At 39.5% G+C, this 18,216-nt stretch overlaps 1 protein-coding gene across 3 annotated transcripts in view; it reads right to left on the bottom strand.

Annotated features, from left to right (window-relative positions):
• The window catches only part of SLC12A4 (solute carrier family 12 member 4), a gene marked incomplete at its 5' end in the record, with an annotated part of 50,441 nt that overhangs the window by 12,677 nt on the left and 19,548 nt on the right, over nucleotides 1-18,216 (bottom strand). For all 3 annotated transcript variants that reach the window (XM_082319661.1, XM_082319663.1, XM_082319662.1), the window contains 10 exons: nucleotides 1,380-1,437; nucleotides 3,509-3,607; nucleotides 3,692-3,856; nucleotides 4,842-5,056; nucleotides 7,025-7,266; nucleotides 7,717-7,847; nucleotides 8,192-8,246; nucleotides 8,843-8,989; nucleotides 15,740-15,871; nucleotides 17,988-18,082. In XM_082319661.1, the coding sequence (XP_082175787.1) occupies nucleotides 1,380-1,437; nucleotides 3,509-3,607; nucleotides 3,692-3,856; nucleotides 4,842-5,056; nucleotides 7,025-7,266; nucleotides 7,717-7,847; nucleotides 8,192-8,246; nucleotides 8,843-8,989; nucleotides 15,740-15,871; nucleotides 17,988-18,082 (1,339 nt within the window). The remainder of the gene's footprint in view (nucleotides 1-1,379; nucleotides 1,438-3,508; nucleotides 3,608-3,691; nucleotides 3,857-4,841; nucleotides 5,057-7,024; nucleotides 7,267-7,716; nucleotides 7,848-8,191; nucleotides 8,247-8,842; nucleotides 8,990-15,739; nucleotides 15,872-17,987; nucleotides 18,083-18,216) is intronic.

Raw genomic sequence — 18,216 nt, 5'->3', positions numbered from 1 at the left:
TTATTAAATATTACATATTTTCTTGATTAGGAAATGTAGGAAGTAGCAAACAAGCTGAGTTACTTTTGATACACAGATAGGAAGTGTCTGCAGCCTGATTTCAACAATTCAAAAAATTTCTTTTGATTATATATCATAAAACTCTTACATTATTATCACAACATTATCTTCCACTTTCACCAAGAAAGATGCAGTTCTTAACAAAACAGGAAGTTTAATGTTTAACACACCCAATACAACGCAGTATCAGACATCCCTACAGAAGCCTTTGGGGGTTTTTTGGTTGGTTGGTTGGTTTGGTTTGGTTGCGGGTTTTTTTCTCAGACAATTATATTCACAAGCACTTCATTGCTTGTCCACTGGAAAGAGTCCATCAACATGAGGGAAGTTGTCAGAAAAAGTACTTGTAGACTCTAGCACTGGGAACACTGTTAATGGGTTTACAGACAGAAATGTTTGACAAATAATAATCCAAGAGCAGAGATAACCAAATACCAACTTTGTCCAGTTACAGATGTCTGGTTGCATTTCTTAATTTGGTTTCTATGCAAGAAAATCATCACAAATGCTACGAGGAAATACTTCTTCCTATGAATACCACTATGAGTAATACAACATATATCAGTGCTACCTGCCTGTCCTATAAGATTTTGCTTTGGCATAGGTCAGGGAATGTACATTATACTGGTTGCTGACTTAGGGGACCGTGGTCAGCAAGCACAAGAAAGATTAGAGCAACTTTGTGAGCTATTTGCTAAGATACTGTAGGCTCAAATCATTTCAGCTATTTGGCATACACTATTGATGTCACCAGTACTTTTACAAAAATCAGTAGTAGTACCTCATATGGCAATGAAGCTGAAAACAGTTTGCAAAGGGTAGTTTTGCCAAACTCAGCAATTAACAAAAAGCAGACAATGAATGAGGCAAAAAATTAAGGTTCATCTGGAGAAGAAAAAAAGGAAGGAAAAAAAGGGGGGGGGGGGGGGGAGAATTTTAGTTGTTTCATATCTTGCTTCTCTAGGGAAGAGAAAAAAAATAGAATTTATAGTTTACTATTAGGGATCTGATCTTTGAACGAGTACCCCTGGAAACTGAAAAGGGTACGTCGATACAAGACAAAATAGGTTTGGGGTGGGGCGGAATTAAGACATAGGATGGAAAAATCTGTATCAAGTCGAATACAAGAAGATTCCCAAAACATTGTTTACAATTTACATACAAATATGGTTTAAAAGGCACCCAGAAGGAAAAGCCAAAAAAAAAAAGGGGGGGGGGGGGGGGAGTGGGGGCAGGGGCACAAGATGGGAAAGAACACACTTCCCTGCAAGAAAGAAAAAGAAAGAAAGAAAGGAGAGCATTAAAGCAGTAAAACTTACTTATCTCTCAGGACGACACCTTCTATGCAGGCTCCAAATAATAATACACAACTGAAGTCTTGAGTACAGAGTGTGCTAAGGAAGCAGGATTTATTTAGACATAGCAGATGAAAACAACCATAGAAAGTATTGTGGGAAGTTCAACAAGTGCCTCTGTCCTACGGCATTTGCACTGCAGCATCTCTAAGTACGTGGTAAAGCTGGTGAGTAAATTAATGTCTCACTGCTCATATATACCTTCTCATACTAAAGTGACAAAGTTGTTATTCTAAGTTTCAATTTTTAAAAAAGATAGTTGCAAATGTTACAATAAAGGAGATATCTTCAGACACAAGAGGAGAGAGAAAACAAAGATATTTTAATATTAGTTTCTGTTCTATAGTAGCAGATTAAATTATGTTTACATATAAAATTAGTTCCTTTGAATTTATTTTGAACATATAGCAAACCATTACCTTGCACTTTCTCATTTTGTGGTCTCTGATGGCATTCACATCGCCAATAAGTCTTTGAATATTGGGTTTGTTATTAAACCATACTACTACTGCATTGGGGAGTACAAATACTTCAGTTTTTTTGGATCTGGCATTCCAGTAAAGTTTTTGATCTTGTGATTTAAGTCTACAGGAATGGTTAAGTCCTAAACTCTACCCTGTACCCCAAAAGGCAATTGTAAAATGCAGAGAGTAATAAAAGGGAAAATATTGATCACTCCTAAAAATTATGATGTAAGCCTTCCACTGGGTGGCGTATTAATATCTAGGTATAAAGCTATCCGCCACAAAATAAGTTTTGAACTGTAAATATTTTAACACTAGAGCTGGGGGTTACATCTGCGACCTTTCTGATGTTTATTACGTTCACAGGAAACGCAGACTTCTTGGTACAGTGTCAGTTCCCAAAGTAACATCTGAAAAAGTTACTTAGCACTCCTAAGAAGCTGGGACAAGTGAGCTGGGATCCTGATTTACAGCTTGGCAAGGTTTGGCAAAAAACAGGTTCAAAACAGAACTTCGAGGAGAGTCACCATCTCAGCCAGCTGCCCTCTGGGTGGGATTTATTCAGAAAGCTCTTACAAAGAAGTTTTGCAGTCGTTGCTCATATTACTTGCCTTCTGTCTTTTCTTTTTTTTCAATCTCCTATGTTGATAAATTGTAGTTCAGATCACCAACAGCTAGCTGAAGCTGAAAGACCTTGGCTTCATCTCTTCTTTAGCAGAAGAGAAGAGATTAAGACAGTCTTTCCTAAGCAAAGCTCCTGCGGTCCTAAGCCCTGAAGAGTTGAACCACATACAAAACCCAGCAACTTCAACTGGGACAAAGGCTGTTCCTCTGAACACACACTCAGCACCTAGAAATCTGGTATGAGGAACATCCTCATATTCTGCAAATTAAGTACTTCAGTCTCAGTGGAAACAGGCGGGAAACGACGAGTCATTCACAGCTATGTGGAGCTCACTACTGAGCACCGTGTTTGTAACACTTCCACGCATGCCAGCTGGGGATGTGGCTAATAATCATGGAACAGCATTAAATCAGATGACTGTGTTAAAAATCAAGGGGAAAAAAAGAAAAAAATACAGCCCTGTAAGCTGATGTAAGATGATCTTGTTTCAAAATAAATACATAAATCCATTGGTACCGGTGAGCAGCTGGTGTCATCTGCAAATTTACTGAGGGTGCACTTGATCCCCTTGTCCAGATTGTTGATAAAGATATTAAACAGAACCGTCACTCAAACTAAATGGCCTTTTTTTTTTTTTAAGAAACTGAGATTTATGATCTCTGCCATTTAAACCCTTCCCTCATCTTAATGTTCCACTGCATCCTACAAAATATAAACCTGTATTCCACCAGCCTGAAAAGGTACAGACACCGCATAGCAAAGAAAAGCAAAGGAAATGCAAAAGAACAAAACAAAAAAACCAACACAAAAAGGGGGATAGAAAACAACAGGATAATAATTCTGATGCTTTCAGCTCAAGGACTGTTTGAGGGTTTTCTCCCACTGATCAATCATACTCACACTGATAGTTTAGGCACCTGAAAGCAGTTCCACAAATCAGATACACAGTCATTCATCTGAGTCACTTACAATGTGCCAAAACTCTACTAATTTTAAAAGGATACAAACTAGTGATGTGGTGACAATAGCAAGAATTGTTCCAACGGGAATGGATTTCTGTGCATCTTTGAGGTCCCCTGATCTGTTTGAACCAGCCATGATACCTGAAAATACATTTTGGATGTAAGATCAAGGGAGAGAAGAAAGCTCAGAGACCCAAGATGCACTCTATGTCCCAGTCTTCTCACCAGTCACTGAAGGGAAGAAGATGCCAACCAGCACCATGAATGAAGTAGCTATATCTGAAAGCACATAGAGATGAAGGTTGTTCTTCTGGCCTGCTACATCAACAGATGGGTGATGTGCTTTCTCCAGTATCTCTCCTTTCTCCAAATAATTGCTCCATAAGTTATCTTCAATGTCATTATCACACCACAGAAAAGAAAAGCACGTTTCAGTTCAAACCTGTTCTCATTAATAACGGGTCTACAACTGAAGATTACAAATGAAATTCACACAATTCGGTGATCAACACAAATTAAGACATATACAAGTTACATGAAAGAAAATTTATATTGCATGCTTTCAAGGGCATCTGTAACAAAACCAATAAATACGTATGAATAGCCTACAGAGTCTAAGCACTTTTTATCCTTTAATATTACTAAATGTAACATTCTTTTAACTTTGTATCTATTTTAACCCCAATAAATACACTGAGTATTTTTAATGAACGACCACACCCACACATAATAGCTCAGGGAATCCAAAGCAGCAATATTGACCAGCTTTCTTTCTTTAGACAGTGGAAGAATTACAGGATTATATGGTTGGCATTTGAAATTTCACTAACAAATGCGAAGTCCATTTTAGAAACTAAACTACTGGTTTCTGTGAAAACGGGAACCTTAGGCACTTGGCACCTGCACAAAGCAACTGTCCTCTGGAGTTCATTTCAATAATGAACACTTTTCAATGATATTATATTCAGGAGCGGGCAAAGGAGGAGGTATGCTGTTTTTATACAAGTATTCTTATCTTTCAGGACATAATCTTAACCTGTCTAAAATGGAGAGTCATAGGTACACAGGGTTCTGAAAAACTTCAACAACTTACTCATGTTAGTATAGCTCATTATTATAGCTGACTTTCTGCTGAAATTATGAGATGTAGAAGGTAAATTTAATCAATTTTACAGCAGACAAGTACTATATCAGGACAAAAGTGCCATCTACTCTTTTTAAAGATTGTAAGACTTGGTTTTCTTTATTGAAGACAATTTTCTTCATTGTAATTACATTTCTTCAGTCCCTCTTTCTTAACCAGCAGGGAACAGTTCAACTCATTTCAACTGCCCAGCATGCCTTCTCTTTAAGGGAAAAAAAAATTCTATCATACCTTTTAAAATGCCACTAGCAGCTCCTGGAATTCCTGCTATCTCAGAGACATTGTTCATTACGAAATATTCATCACAGTTCTCGGTGGTTAAGTTTGTACTGTGGCAGAAGAGCTCCCAAAGCTTAGAGGCCACAGTAATGTTATCCTTAACGATGGTTTTGGCACAAACATCAAACTGATCTCTTGACAAAGTCCTGTTGCCCAACATGCAAATCCTGGAGGTGAAACATGAAAACCAGTGTTATTTTACAGTACCGGGAAAATGAAATCTGCCCTTCCCCATAATTCTTCTTTCATATCATGGAAACTTCAAGTGGCTCTAGTCCGCTGCATCATTTCTCAGCTTCAAAAAGATGGTGGCAGCAGGACAAAGACCATGTATCTGTTTCCTTTAAGGGTCAGAAGTATAAAGCTACTTTTCCAACAATTCTGGGAGAGGTATAAAAAGCTACATCAGAGTGATTTACCGAATTTGTTAAATTTACCTTAAACAATGAAAGGGAAAGATTAGGCCACTTTTTTTATTCAGTTAAACAGAACTACTGGAGTGGACGAGATCTGAAGAATACTAGCATTCAAATTACTAGGTATTTAGAATATCTAAAGATATTTGGAATCGCATTATCCTAGTTTCTGTATAGCAGCACTCAAATGACCCCTGACATTTTAGCTTCAGAATTAGGAACATACATTTCAATCACAATAAGCAAAGGTTCTTGTCAGAAGATACTATGCATAATTGCTAAAATCCCCCGGTGCCTGTTGTGTTTCACCTAACCACAGATATAGTTTATTCCAGCACTGAAAATTTTTAATCCACTTCTCCAAAGATGGTTCCACAAGACATGGTGATACAACATAACAGCTTGCTGCCACTGAATGTTCATTCAGCTTCTCTTCCCAGTGCCAGAAAAAAAAAGTTTCTTATATTTTAATAAGCTTAATTGTTTCACAATTGTTTCACCCACAGGAAAAAAATTTCACAATTGTTTCACCCACAGGAAAAAAAAAGTTTCTTATATTTTAATAAGCTTAATTGTTTCACAGGTCTTATCAATCACTAAAGCCAGGAAAATGGAAGAGACAGGGCCATTTTTGTAGGGTTTGCAGGCCTGTGAACTGTAACTTCAGAGAAGCCTTCCCCTCCAGAATTAAAAATAAATATGATATCTAGTTAGATGAACAAAAGAAAAATGAATACAGCCCAAGGAAGAAAGATAGGGAGAACATTCAAGAACAATCCAAGAGATAATGAGGGGGAGGTAGAGACATCGTTTTATTTTTACTGCTGTAAACCTGCCACCGTTGTAAAACATTATAATCACTGGGCCCTAAATATCTAAAGGGAGCACTTGAGGGTTGCAAGTACTTAGTTATGGTCACAACATTTTAAGATGTGAATAATTATGCAGACTCAACTCCTCTATTTCCATTCCATTCATCTCTTGTCAGCAGTATCAGGAAACACTGTTTGCCTTTCTGGTAAAACACATGTATCCACATTATTGCTGCTCCAGCTCTGAGTTTAAGAAACCATATTACATGTTTAACTGCCAACATGCCAAGGAGCACATGTTGTGTTGAGAGCAGGGCTACTCATATGGCAGACTAGCCTGCTTTCAGACTAAGGGGAAATTCCGCTGGAGCCTCATCATGGCCCCACCATCACACCTCCCACATCCCTAAGAGATGCCCTATTTCTCAGCAAGCAGCTGCATCACACCACCACAGTTTCCAACCACGAAGGCAGCACATCATGTCTGACTGGCCTGGGGAAAATGGACCTGCCAAACTGCTTCCTACTAACTGCCATAAATAACCCAGCAAAATTCTTGCTAAAATTTAACTCAACAGCCGTAGGCTAAGGTACTAGATTGTCTTTGCAGGAAGCAGAGAAATGTCAGCCTCCATCAATCTGTATACTTACCACAAGACTTCATTCTACCGAGAACAGTTAAAGAATGTAATAATGCTTTCATTGTAGCCTAAGAAGCTTCTACTTCACAAGCTCTGCATGCGGAAGACTATCACTGTTACTATATACAGCTAAAAAAAATCTGACGTAATTCACAAAAAAGATAGCTTTGACAATGTATTAGGCTCAAATTTTAAGTACCTTCCATTGAACCCCACCTTCCAAACCCGTAGGCAAAGCTACACCCCCATCCAGAAATGTTACTCACGGAAATTCAGGTGGATCAAAGATGGACTTGATAGCTCCAGCATAAATGGACAGTATGGATATTACTACGCAGGCCAAGAAGAGGGAAGCAAATTTGTTAACATATTTCACGCCTACAAAGACCACCACTGCCATTAGGATGAGGAATACAGTTCCATACACCCTCATGTTGTTTAGCATAGCACTGGATGCATCATGGGCACCAGATGGATGAAAAATTGCTGCTTGTGGCACAATATATGTCTGAAACAGAAAGAAAACAAGCTGAAGGAACACAGGAACAGAACTCTGTCTATATTACTGTAGTGATCTTGTACCTACAACTAGAAACGTAAATCACTTTCCAATCTGCAACATTCTCTTCACCAGGAATCTTCAGTTTATAGGAAAAGTCAAGGGAAAATGGCCCATTCTATTTCAGTGGTACAACTGAGACAACTTTATCAATGATGAGCATGTGTCTTTGATTAAGTCATACTTCCATCTGCGTTTTCAGGAGAGCTTCTATTCTGGATACCCATAGAGTGTGCAACTTCCAAAGGGAAGCACTAAGTGGTACAGAACTGGACACCGAGAAACTGGAGACCTTCTTGTCTCTACCTGTAAATGTGTATACGAATATGGGACAAGAATACTGAGGTACTTTCTATATGCTATTTGTCTTAAAAGCAGGACTACCCCAGTACTACTCACCAATAAAATCTCAATGGCACCAAGGATATACATTGCTCCTGCAAATGTTGTTCCCAAATAAAAGCACAGTCCTACAGCTCCACCAAACTCTGGGCCTAATGACCTGGATATCATGAAATAGGAGCCACCAGCTATGAAACAAGAAAATGAGAGTAAAATTATCATTTATTCATTGTCATAAATGGTAAAATATCCACAACAAGAACAGAACAAAATTACACACTGTGTCTCTGCCTTTTGGGGGGTTCAATTAAAGTATCTTGTTGTGAGCACAGGGGTAACTAAAAACCAAATAAATTAATCTTTAGCCTAACTGGTACTAAGAAGAAATACTAGATATGAATCCAGGCTTTGTATCCTGGTTTAAGCAAATTTCTGTAGAATAAAACCTTGTTAACAGCTAATAGCAACCTTTTTTTTAAAAAAAAAAAAAAAAACAAACAAACAAAAACAAAACACACAAAACAAGAAGTACCTGGAACAACACCATTTGTGGCAATAGCACTCATTGATATGGTTGTTAGCATAGTCTGGGGAAAACAAGGAAAAGGAAGCAATTGTATCAACAACATTTTTTAAAACATAACTTATTTCTTGATAGAGCAAAGCTGCCACTGCATATAGGATACAACATTTCTATTTATTCTGCCTTGACAGGTCATTATCTGCAAGAAAACAAGGGCAGCAGGAATTTAATCATCAAGCTGTTGAGACTTTTGCTTGAGAGATGACCACTGCTTTATCAGGTCAAATAACGGGTGTCTGCAGACAAAACAAGATAAAGGAATGCAGGTGTCCCTCCATCTGCGGAGCTGAAATTCCAACAAAAGCTAGTCCAGCAAAGCAGGCAGCCATGACCTGCGACAGGCACAGAAAACAGCTGTTTGCTGAACAAACACCATTTTTAAGACTGTATCTACACTATATACAGTTTTCCAGCTTAGAAATACTAGCAAAAAAAAAGGAAAAAAAAAAAAAAAAGAAATCACATGGCTACAAACACAGCAGAAGTGTCTAGCATAAATCTGTTTTTTCTTTACACATGCATCTACAATGCAGCCCCTCCAAGCTTCTCAATACTTTCACAGAGGTTATGTCACATGCATTATTTTATCTATATACTTACACAACAGCAGCAAAGTAATACAATCAGAAAGGACTGAAGAACTCCAGCCATTCCTACCATCCAAGTCAGCCGAAGGAAGAGAATAACCCCAAAGATATTCTGCATGCATGGTAAATACACCCCCATCAGGGTGCCCATGCTGGGTGACTGGGAAAAAAAAAAAAAATTTCATTGACACGCATTAACTGGAATTATTCACAGCATAGATAACCAAAAAACCCTACAACTTCAGTTTTTCAAATGGTAGAAATCTAGGAAACATAAGGTAGACACACACAAACACTATTGTGCTGGACTTCCACAAAACACAGAGCAAACTCCTAACACCAAACCCACAAATTTCTGAACAAAATGCTGACCCTATCACATCTTCACATTTGAAGTAATTATACTCAGCATTTAACACCAATTACTAACAACAGAACATACATGTATTTGTTTTATTGTAGAACCACGGAGCTTCTAGTGTGAAACCTCTTGAGTGCTGCAGACCCCGAGTGAGATCGATCCTACCCTACTCCCCAGAGTTTACAAATTAGTTTCATGGAAAACATACTTTTGTGATGTTACAACTAGAAAAGATTTGGAAGCAATCTGGAGACATGCATAATGTATTTTCTTCTATTTTATATATTCCATGTAAAACTACTGATTCTACCTTTCTTATGTTTAATGTTAGCATCAGACTCTGAATTACTTCTGACAGTGATTGAGAAAATTCAGGTTAGTTACGTGACTTCACAGGAACTGCACGACTGGCATTCAACATAGTATCTTACAGAATTCTCCTTTGCCCAAATAGTTAATGTCAGAGGATAGCCAGATCCAAAACAATGATATAAAAATGCCACTGATAAGGGTTTTATTTCAAGGAATACAAAAACGCTCCCTACATTGGCACACCTGGCACTAGCAGCAATTCAGAGTCCCAAATCTCTGTGGTTTCCTGCCAAGACATTTCATTGCTTCTGCTTTCTGAGGTTTTTTGTTGCATTTAAAATCATACAGAATGCTGAAACATAGGGGGAATAGAGTGTAACTTCTCAGAGGCTCATCCCTTTTCATACTTCTTTCTATAAATAAACCTGAATTCCAAAACATATTACAGATAGACAGCATTTAAAGAAACCCACGAACAATCATGGGAGAAATGAGAAGGATATTAAAGGAAGGTGACAACACTTGTTCAAATTTGACCCCACACAGCATTAACTAAATGCAAATATAAATAGACAACATGCACACTTATAGACAATTAGTCATGAATCAAAAGCAATGGTACTTAAGACAAGCATATTACTCTTAAAGCAATAAAATGGCTGTCAAAAACTTTGGTTTTGCTTTGTCTTCACTAAGGAAAAATTTAGTTACCTAAGCTAAGTCAAGAGTATATTTTATTGCACAAAGCAAAATCCTAGAAAAAGCAAAGGGTTATAATATCACCAGGTCAAGATGAGCAACCTACGAATTTAGTGCTTCAACTTGTAATTACACATTACAGTCCGAAATGCTCTCATCTGCATTAGGAATCTGCCCTGCCGGAGATGAAAGAAAACTGTGCCTAAGAACGTGATCTGAACAGTTCTTTGTTAGAAATGCCAGGAATTGCTGACTGAATTTTTTGAAGTCAGCTTGGAATTCCTTGTGTGACTAAAGCTAAATCACATCAACCAGACTTTCCCCATACATACTTCAACTCAGGTGAACCTCCTGAAGCAAAGTGGGCAACAGAACCATGTGCTTATGGTTTGCAGTGGACCTACCTTATGAGACCTACCAGCACGGGGCCAGAGAGCTGTTACTTAGCTGTTCCAATGCCACAGTATCAAAAAAAAAAATCCCTAAAACATCATCTGCCGTTTGTACAAAAATTACCATTCTATAGAACTAACCTGATCAGCTTTGTCAAAATTATGTATAAGGACAAAATGAGTTGTTGTCTTCTGATACTAACAGAAATGACATTTGTACGTAAGTACCCTGATCACGGTAAGGTAAGGATTTTTAAATGAGTTGTTCCAATGCTACAGTGGAAGAGGATCTTCTCAGGGTATTCTTTATAGTGTACCTGTTTCCTCAAGAAGGGGAGGTTTAGATACTTTTGATTCAAACACCTTCATCTGATTCACATTGTGTCTTCAACTGCATAAACGTTAACTAAGAAAGGACTAAATAATGTTGCCAGGCGCTGAGCAGATTTTGCCCTGCATAAGAGCTTCCCATTGTCACACTAATGTACTCTTTGCCTCTCTTAAGGAGACATTCCACATAATTTTATCATCTAGCCAACCATTCACCCATCAGTCACCCCCTCACAACATCTCTGAACCCAGCAGCCAGAATCAAGTGAATTTATCAGACGTGTGGGTATCTCGAATGCAAAGGAGTTTCTAAGAATCATAGAATCGTTAAGGTTGGAAAAGACCCTTAAGATCATCGAGTCCAACTGTTAACCTAACAGTGCCAAGTCCATCTATACCATGTCCTCAAGCACCACATCTATCCGTTCTTTAAATACCTCCAGGGTTGGAGACTCAACCGCTTCCCTGGGCAGCCCGTTCCAATGCTTGACAAGTCTTTCTGTGATGAAGTTTTTCCCTAATATCTAACCTAATCTTCCCCTGGCGCAGCTTGAAGCCGTTTCCTCTCGTCCTAAAGAGTTTGTCAAAACTGGCACCTGGGAAAAGGGAAGAAGCCCAACCTATTGCTGCTACGCGGGAGAAGCAGGTGGAGCACAGTTATTATATATTCTATGTGACAGTTTTCCAAGCAGTATCAAAGCAGGTGAGTTTTCAGCCTGCCCTTTACACACCTCCCAACACCTGCTTCCTTTGCATAAGAATTCACCTTAGCTCAGCTCTTTCCTATCTTCAGCCCTCAGTGGCCCCTGCAGCTTTGCTCTACTGTTCATCATCTTCTCCCCCTCCCTCTTAAGTGGCCTCTTATGCATATCAAGTTACGAGCTATCTTCAGCCACAGAGGAAGAGAAATTGTGCATTAATTGTATAGTTATGAGACTGCTGAGAGCAGAGCAGCCTAGGAAATGCGTAAGTGTCTGCCCGCAGACAAAACCCACGCCACAGTACTGCTAAGCGTACCTCAGGCATAAGAGTTTACTCTGGATTTTCTTACCCTGTGGAATAAAAAACACTGGTATGAAAGAATGATCCACAAATACTACTGGAACGAGGCTGTTCACAGCAATATTTAACACCAGTAATCTTCAGTGACTTGACCCTTTTTTATAGCATCTGATAATCAGTAAGTGATAGTAAACCAGTGCTGAAGTCTCAACAGAATGCAATCTGAAACAAGAAGGGTACTATGTTCAGTCTCAACAGCTACCAAATGAAAAAAATTAAACACCCTATGCTGCATAAAGGAAATAAACCACAAAGACATTTTGAAGAACGCTGTTTTAGATCGACCAAGAACGGACAGAAAAATCTCAAAAACAGTCTCTATTTCAGTGGTGTAGATCATGTTTCTGTTCACTCTAATCAGCTGCAGACACATAATTGATACAAATATTGATCTGAGTCTGAAGGACACTATTTCCACTGTGCCAGCATGATGGGTTATCAAAGCACTTGGCTGCAGGGCTCAGGGACATTGATCAGTAATGACAGCTCTTGTGGTTGCTCTGTAGCATGAGGACAGACAGCAGCACACAAATGAACTGCCTTATTAAAGATACATGAACTAAAATAGTTAATCTAATTTTCATGGGAAGGGGATATTTTTATAGCACTGCGCCTATTAAGTGCTTTAATACAAGACTGCATTTAGAAAAGATAAAAAGCAACCCAATTTCTACCCTATTACATGGAGTAGCGTCAATTTTACCTGACATCTATCTAACACAGAATGCTACTATCAAAAATATTTAATGGGAATGCTGAAACAGGGTAATATGTTTATACTAAGCTGTTTTGCACTGAAATTGTCCTGATCTTCTTTTGCATCTTCCACAAAGTCTGCAGCAATTATTCCAAGAGGTTAGAAGGGGGATAGTCACATAATGCGTTTTCCAGAGCTTGTGGAAACGTTCAGGTCTCTTTTGGTCTTGCCACTGTAGAAAGCAGGTGCTGACAACAATGAGCTCCACAGGCTAAAGCACACCATTCTCTAGTCCTTTAAGCTTAAACTTCTCCCCTCGGAGATCTGGCTCCTTCATGTGCAGACAACTGCCTAGTCTCTTTTTTTTTTTTTTTTTGAGTTTGTGGTTTTTTTGTTGGTTTGGGGGTTTTGTGGTTTCTTTCTGGGCTGATTTTTTTTTTTTTAGTAATTTGAATGGATATGATTTGGCATGCAGGGGTGTGCTAGGTCACAAAAAGGTACTCACTGAGAGACCTGTCTTACCTGCTCAGAGAATTATATATTCACTTACTGAAAGGACCGCTTTCTTCATTCGATTTTTGAATAGCAGATCTGGAGTCTGCTCACCCTCCTTGCTCCAATTCTTGTCTATAAGTTGCCAATTCCAGTAAGTGACACATCAGGACAGGCAGCTTACCTTTTCTCACACTGGCTGGGTACGTATTTGCTGAGCATACCCAGTATAGCATTCAGCAGTGAGCCAGTTAACAATGCTGGCACTTAAAAACAGAACCTGCTGTTGGGCTGGGGTGCATATTCATGCTTCTGTACTAATGCTCAAATGGGAAGGATAAGGTAAGAGCAGTGCATTGATTTATACTTCAAAGAATATTAAAAACAAATGGGTAGAAGAATCCCGTTTGCACAGTTTCTGGATACCTTCAATCCATAGTATTGTACAGTTGCAGCTTTTGAATTTCCTGGTTTTAATGGTGGTAATTATTGGCCAAGTTAATATTCAACCTTCTTATACTCTACAAGTTTAAAATTTCATAATGCTTATGGCAAGAAAGGGAGAAGAAATTCAAACTACAGTTATGATATTGCAGCTGATGTAATTTATCCCAGAGACAGACATGCTAGGCAAAGATTCACTTAAGGAAACTGCAGTGTTTACACAGAAAATACTGAGATATTAACACAGGATGATATTGTCACTTTTGGAATGGTTACCCAACCCATTCTACAAAAAACATCTGAGAAGTCTGCAAACACACATTTTTGGGACATGGGAAAGCGTAATGCAGAACAACCTGGGTATTAAGCTCAAACTCTATTTTACCATAGAAGCATAGCTTTAACAAGGACAAGAGTCCTTTTTTATGACAGTAAACACTTTGAAAATAAGCGTTTACATAAATCTTACCTAGATGTAGAAACATTAACACCAAACCTCACATGTTACTCTACCACGGATTTAAAACAACTTCTCCGTTTCCTGTTATCTGTCCCATTTTTACCTTACGAAGCTGTACTGCATTTGCTTTAACCAACTTTACACTACAGACCCACCACCAAAATCTCCCAATTCTTTTTCTAACAGGGAAGTAAGTGACTAGCTTTCAGATCAGATTGCATCTTACCCTGGTATTCTGGTCAGGCAATTAATAAGGAAATAAACAGCAAAAGTGATCAGAACTTCCTCAAAATAGTAAGGACTGTACCTATTGTATCCCACTCCATTCTGTCTTTGTTAGGGTAACAATCGATCTGCTTTTGATAGGAAGAGGCTGAAAATTATTTTAGATTATGCAATAACACCATGTTAACAGCTGATGCCTGATATTATTCCCACCAAAAGCATGCTAAAACAGAGATACAGCTGGCATTTCATATTAGTAATGCGAAGGTAAAAACGTTGGACAGACTCAGCAATTAGCATAACACCAAGTACCACACAAAAGAAATTCAGTTAAAATGTTTAAATTACTTTTTTGATGTAAGCTTATAGTACCAGAACACAGTTACTGCACCCAGACAACCTTCACTCAGTCTTGCAATGATGTCATATTGACCACAATATTACAGCACTTTAGTGCATGTGGTCTCAGATAAAATCGAATTTTAAGCTTCACGTTGACTAAACAACTTCGTTAACCCCAGTGTAAAACTGTGCAGAGTAAGGAACTGGAGTGTGAGTAAGGGAGCTAGAATCCGGCTTTCAACAGGGAGTAACATGCATTCTCTTTGAGAACAATGTGCTGTTTTCCAACATTATCACTGCCATCTCTTCCTGAAATGGCTCAAACTTCAGGGCAGTACTATAAAACCTGCAGAATTCAAGTGCTATCTTCGTTTTTAGAAAACTTTCCTTTGACAAAATTTGCAAGCAAACTGGCAGGCCTGCAAGTGCCATAAAATGCAACCATACCACTTGAGGGTTTAGCACTAACTGAAACACTTACCTGACTGCCAGAGCACTAAGAAGAGAAGTTAGAGCATAGCCCAACTGATAGAAATCTAACTACCAACAATCAAACCCCACCTAGTTATTACAAGGCCAGCCCAAATGGGCTAACCATCTAAATGCAGATCCTTTGGGGCAGAATTCAGTTGCCTAAGTGCCTAACACCAGAATGACACTTGAGCTGCCGCAGGGTATCCAATCCGACCTCCACCCACCACTCCAGGAGGGTGTTGTCTCCTGCAAGTCTTGTGCCATACCTACCAGGCTTGTAGAGATGTGTCAAGATACCGATGGGCAGCTAAAGCAGCACTAGGAAAAAGCTGGGGGTGTTGTTTTGTTGTTTATTCGATTCACTGCTAAAAGCCTCTCCTCCTATCTAAATCCATACCAAGTGAATGTAACTGCACTGTAGTGCACAGTGCTTAACCACTTCATCTGCCCCAATTCTTTGGTAACATCTGGTTACCTAGAGAGTTCTACATTATTTCTTTGCAACATTGTCATGGCTCCTGACAGAGATTAAGGTAAATCAGAAAGGAGTCCAGCTCCCCAAAAATCACATAGGGAATCATCCCCGTCATCAGCTGGCCACGGAGAGAATCTTTACTTACTTTTGATACTTTCTTCTTTGAGCCATCAGTACTTTCTGCTTCTTCATGTTCCTTAACACCTTGGGTAAGATTTGTGTAGTTGACCAACTTGCCAAGCAGAGATGACACTTTTGGTCGTATATCAAGTTCTTCCTGTGGAAAAAGACAACTAGTCAACTTCTGCAATTCACAGCATTTATGGAGAGTGGCTGGGGTCACGCCTTCCTTGGCATGCCCGAGGCTGCCAGGGAACACACCAGGAAAATCATCCAGGGAATGACAGACTATTTCATTGTGCCCAAAATGCTGATGAGAGGATTTAATTTTCTGAAAGGAGGGCAAACGTGACAGGAAAAGGCTATACCAACAGGTCTGCACCCTTCTCCTTAGGTGCTGAAAAACATGAATTACAGCAATAAAGAAGTCGTCTGAGCCTTGGGACTGCAAGAAAATGGACGTGTAACTTGCATGTATCTCTAATGTCAGCTTACATCAACAGACATACTTTCAAAACGGTCAAGTTGCCAAATAAATCAGAGATTTAATGATTAAACTCCAGTCACTGTAGGCATGCATGCACTCTGATAATTTTATTACATTTTTCAAACTATGCAATCTAATTTATGTGGATCTAGATAAAAATCCCAAAAGCCACATGTACGGAGGCCTCACACATTTACATTCATCCCATTCAACTTCTCTTTCTGAAAGTAAGTTCAAGGGGGGGGAAAAAAAAAAAAAAAAAAAAAAAAAAGAAAAAATCAGAACAAAATCATTCACTTCCCCTTTCTCTTTGAAATTAAAATGTCTTACATGTCTAATTGCACAGTAAGTAATGCATGGTAAAGAGAAAAAACTTTCTACGCAAGAAATAAAAAACGATTACGAAAGATTTCACTGTGTGGAGTTTTATCGTATCTTCAAATGAACAGTTTCTGGGAGGATCAGTAGCAGTACGTGCTTTGTACCTGATGGCAGAAACTGACCCCAAATGTCCCTTTCCTTATTCCTTCCCTTGATCTCATCTGCAGTTCACATCTTTAAAAACTTGATTATGATTCCTTCCAGAAAGAGGCTGAGGCAACACATGCTTCCTGTTCAGTCGAGCAGCACGGCCTTTGGGACACTACCTGCTCCTCCTCCTCCTCCGTACCACAGAAAGAGCCTGCAGCCCTGGTGCGGTACAGCCATGCCACCACTGGCCAACTCTTCACAATCTGCAAGTGAGTTTATGCTGATCACAGATTGACCATGCCTTAGAGGGAGGAGACACCACAGCTGGGAGCACGCTTCAAAGTCTTTTAGCTCCAGCACACTGCCTGCAAACGTGGTTGTAGCATTTCCACGGTGAGTTCCTATCTAGCAGCAGTTACTTATACTTGTCCAGGCTCTATGCCACGCAGCTGAACTCTGCAGGCGCCAACCTGGCGGGGTGTAAAGCCAGCTCAGGCTGCCCCACACCGAGTTCCCAGAACGGGAAACACTGGGTGCGTGTTGCCGGTATTGCTGTGAAGCTGTAACTCGGAAGCACAGCTGGAAAGCCATACAAAGACTCTCCGCACCACTCCCCAGCACCTGAGCTTCTGAAAACATTTTTTAGAAACTTGATCTTAGCACACCATGGTATATTTGCAGTTAACGCAGTGCCAGTGAGGTGAGGATGTGGAGGAGGATTCTGCTGGACTTGGTGTGGCTCCAACTGGCCTCCCGCATGAGAGTCTGGTCCTCCTTACTTCCACAAGGAAACAGCCATACCTCTCTGCCTCACAGTCCCGAGTGGTCATGACGTCGGAGCTTTTTCATCACACAGGATGTCTCTGCCTACTGGTACCTCAGACAACAGACATACACCCACGAAAAAGCATGTGGGGGAGAAACTGGTATTACTGATACACTGCAGCTGTAACGCAGGATACCCAGGCTAATTTGAGTACCTGAATTTAGGCACTCTCTTACAAAATAACATGGTCCTTCTCAACACGGTAAATCAGTCCATGCTCATTTTCCACACTGATTAGCCCACAGTGCCACAGCTTCACTATTTAAATTATTCATATCACCTCTGGTACCATTATATTTTGCTACTTTGTAGACACGTGTCTAAACACACCAATGGCTCTTAGGTTTGCCGTGCAGCGAGAGTTAGGTACCAACCCACTGCCTGCACCTTTGCAATGCTTTGTCTTCCACTTAATATGATGCACTCGATCCCTCCCACCTTGGAAGATCGCAAATCACATTAGAAGTATGAAAAACAGTTAGAAATTACCTCAAACAAGGCCAGATTTCTGTCATAGTAATCACCTCCCTTGCCAGCTTCTGAACTGTTCAGGAAAGGACTGTTTTCTTTATGGTTGCCATGACCTGCAAAGAAAAAAGCAGCAGGTTTTGGTAAGAGCAGAAAGACAGACTTTGTAACCTTGACAACAACCATAGGGCATAAACTTGTTTGGTCAATTGAATCTGTTTCTTTTTAGTATCTGATGTTATGCAATGTT

The sequence above is a fragment of the Platalea leucorodia genome, assembly GCF_965183815.1.
Source record: "Platalea leucorodia genome assembly, chromosome: 8".
Taxonomy (NCBI): Eukaryota; Metazoa; Chordata; class Aves; order Pelecaniformes; family Threskiornithidae; genus Platalea; species Platalea leucorodia.
Note: the sequence above shows the minus strand (reverse complement) of the source record. Positions and strands in the feature narration are given on the sequence as shown.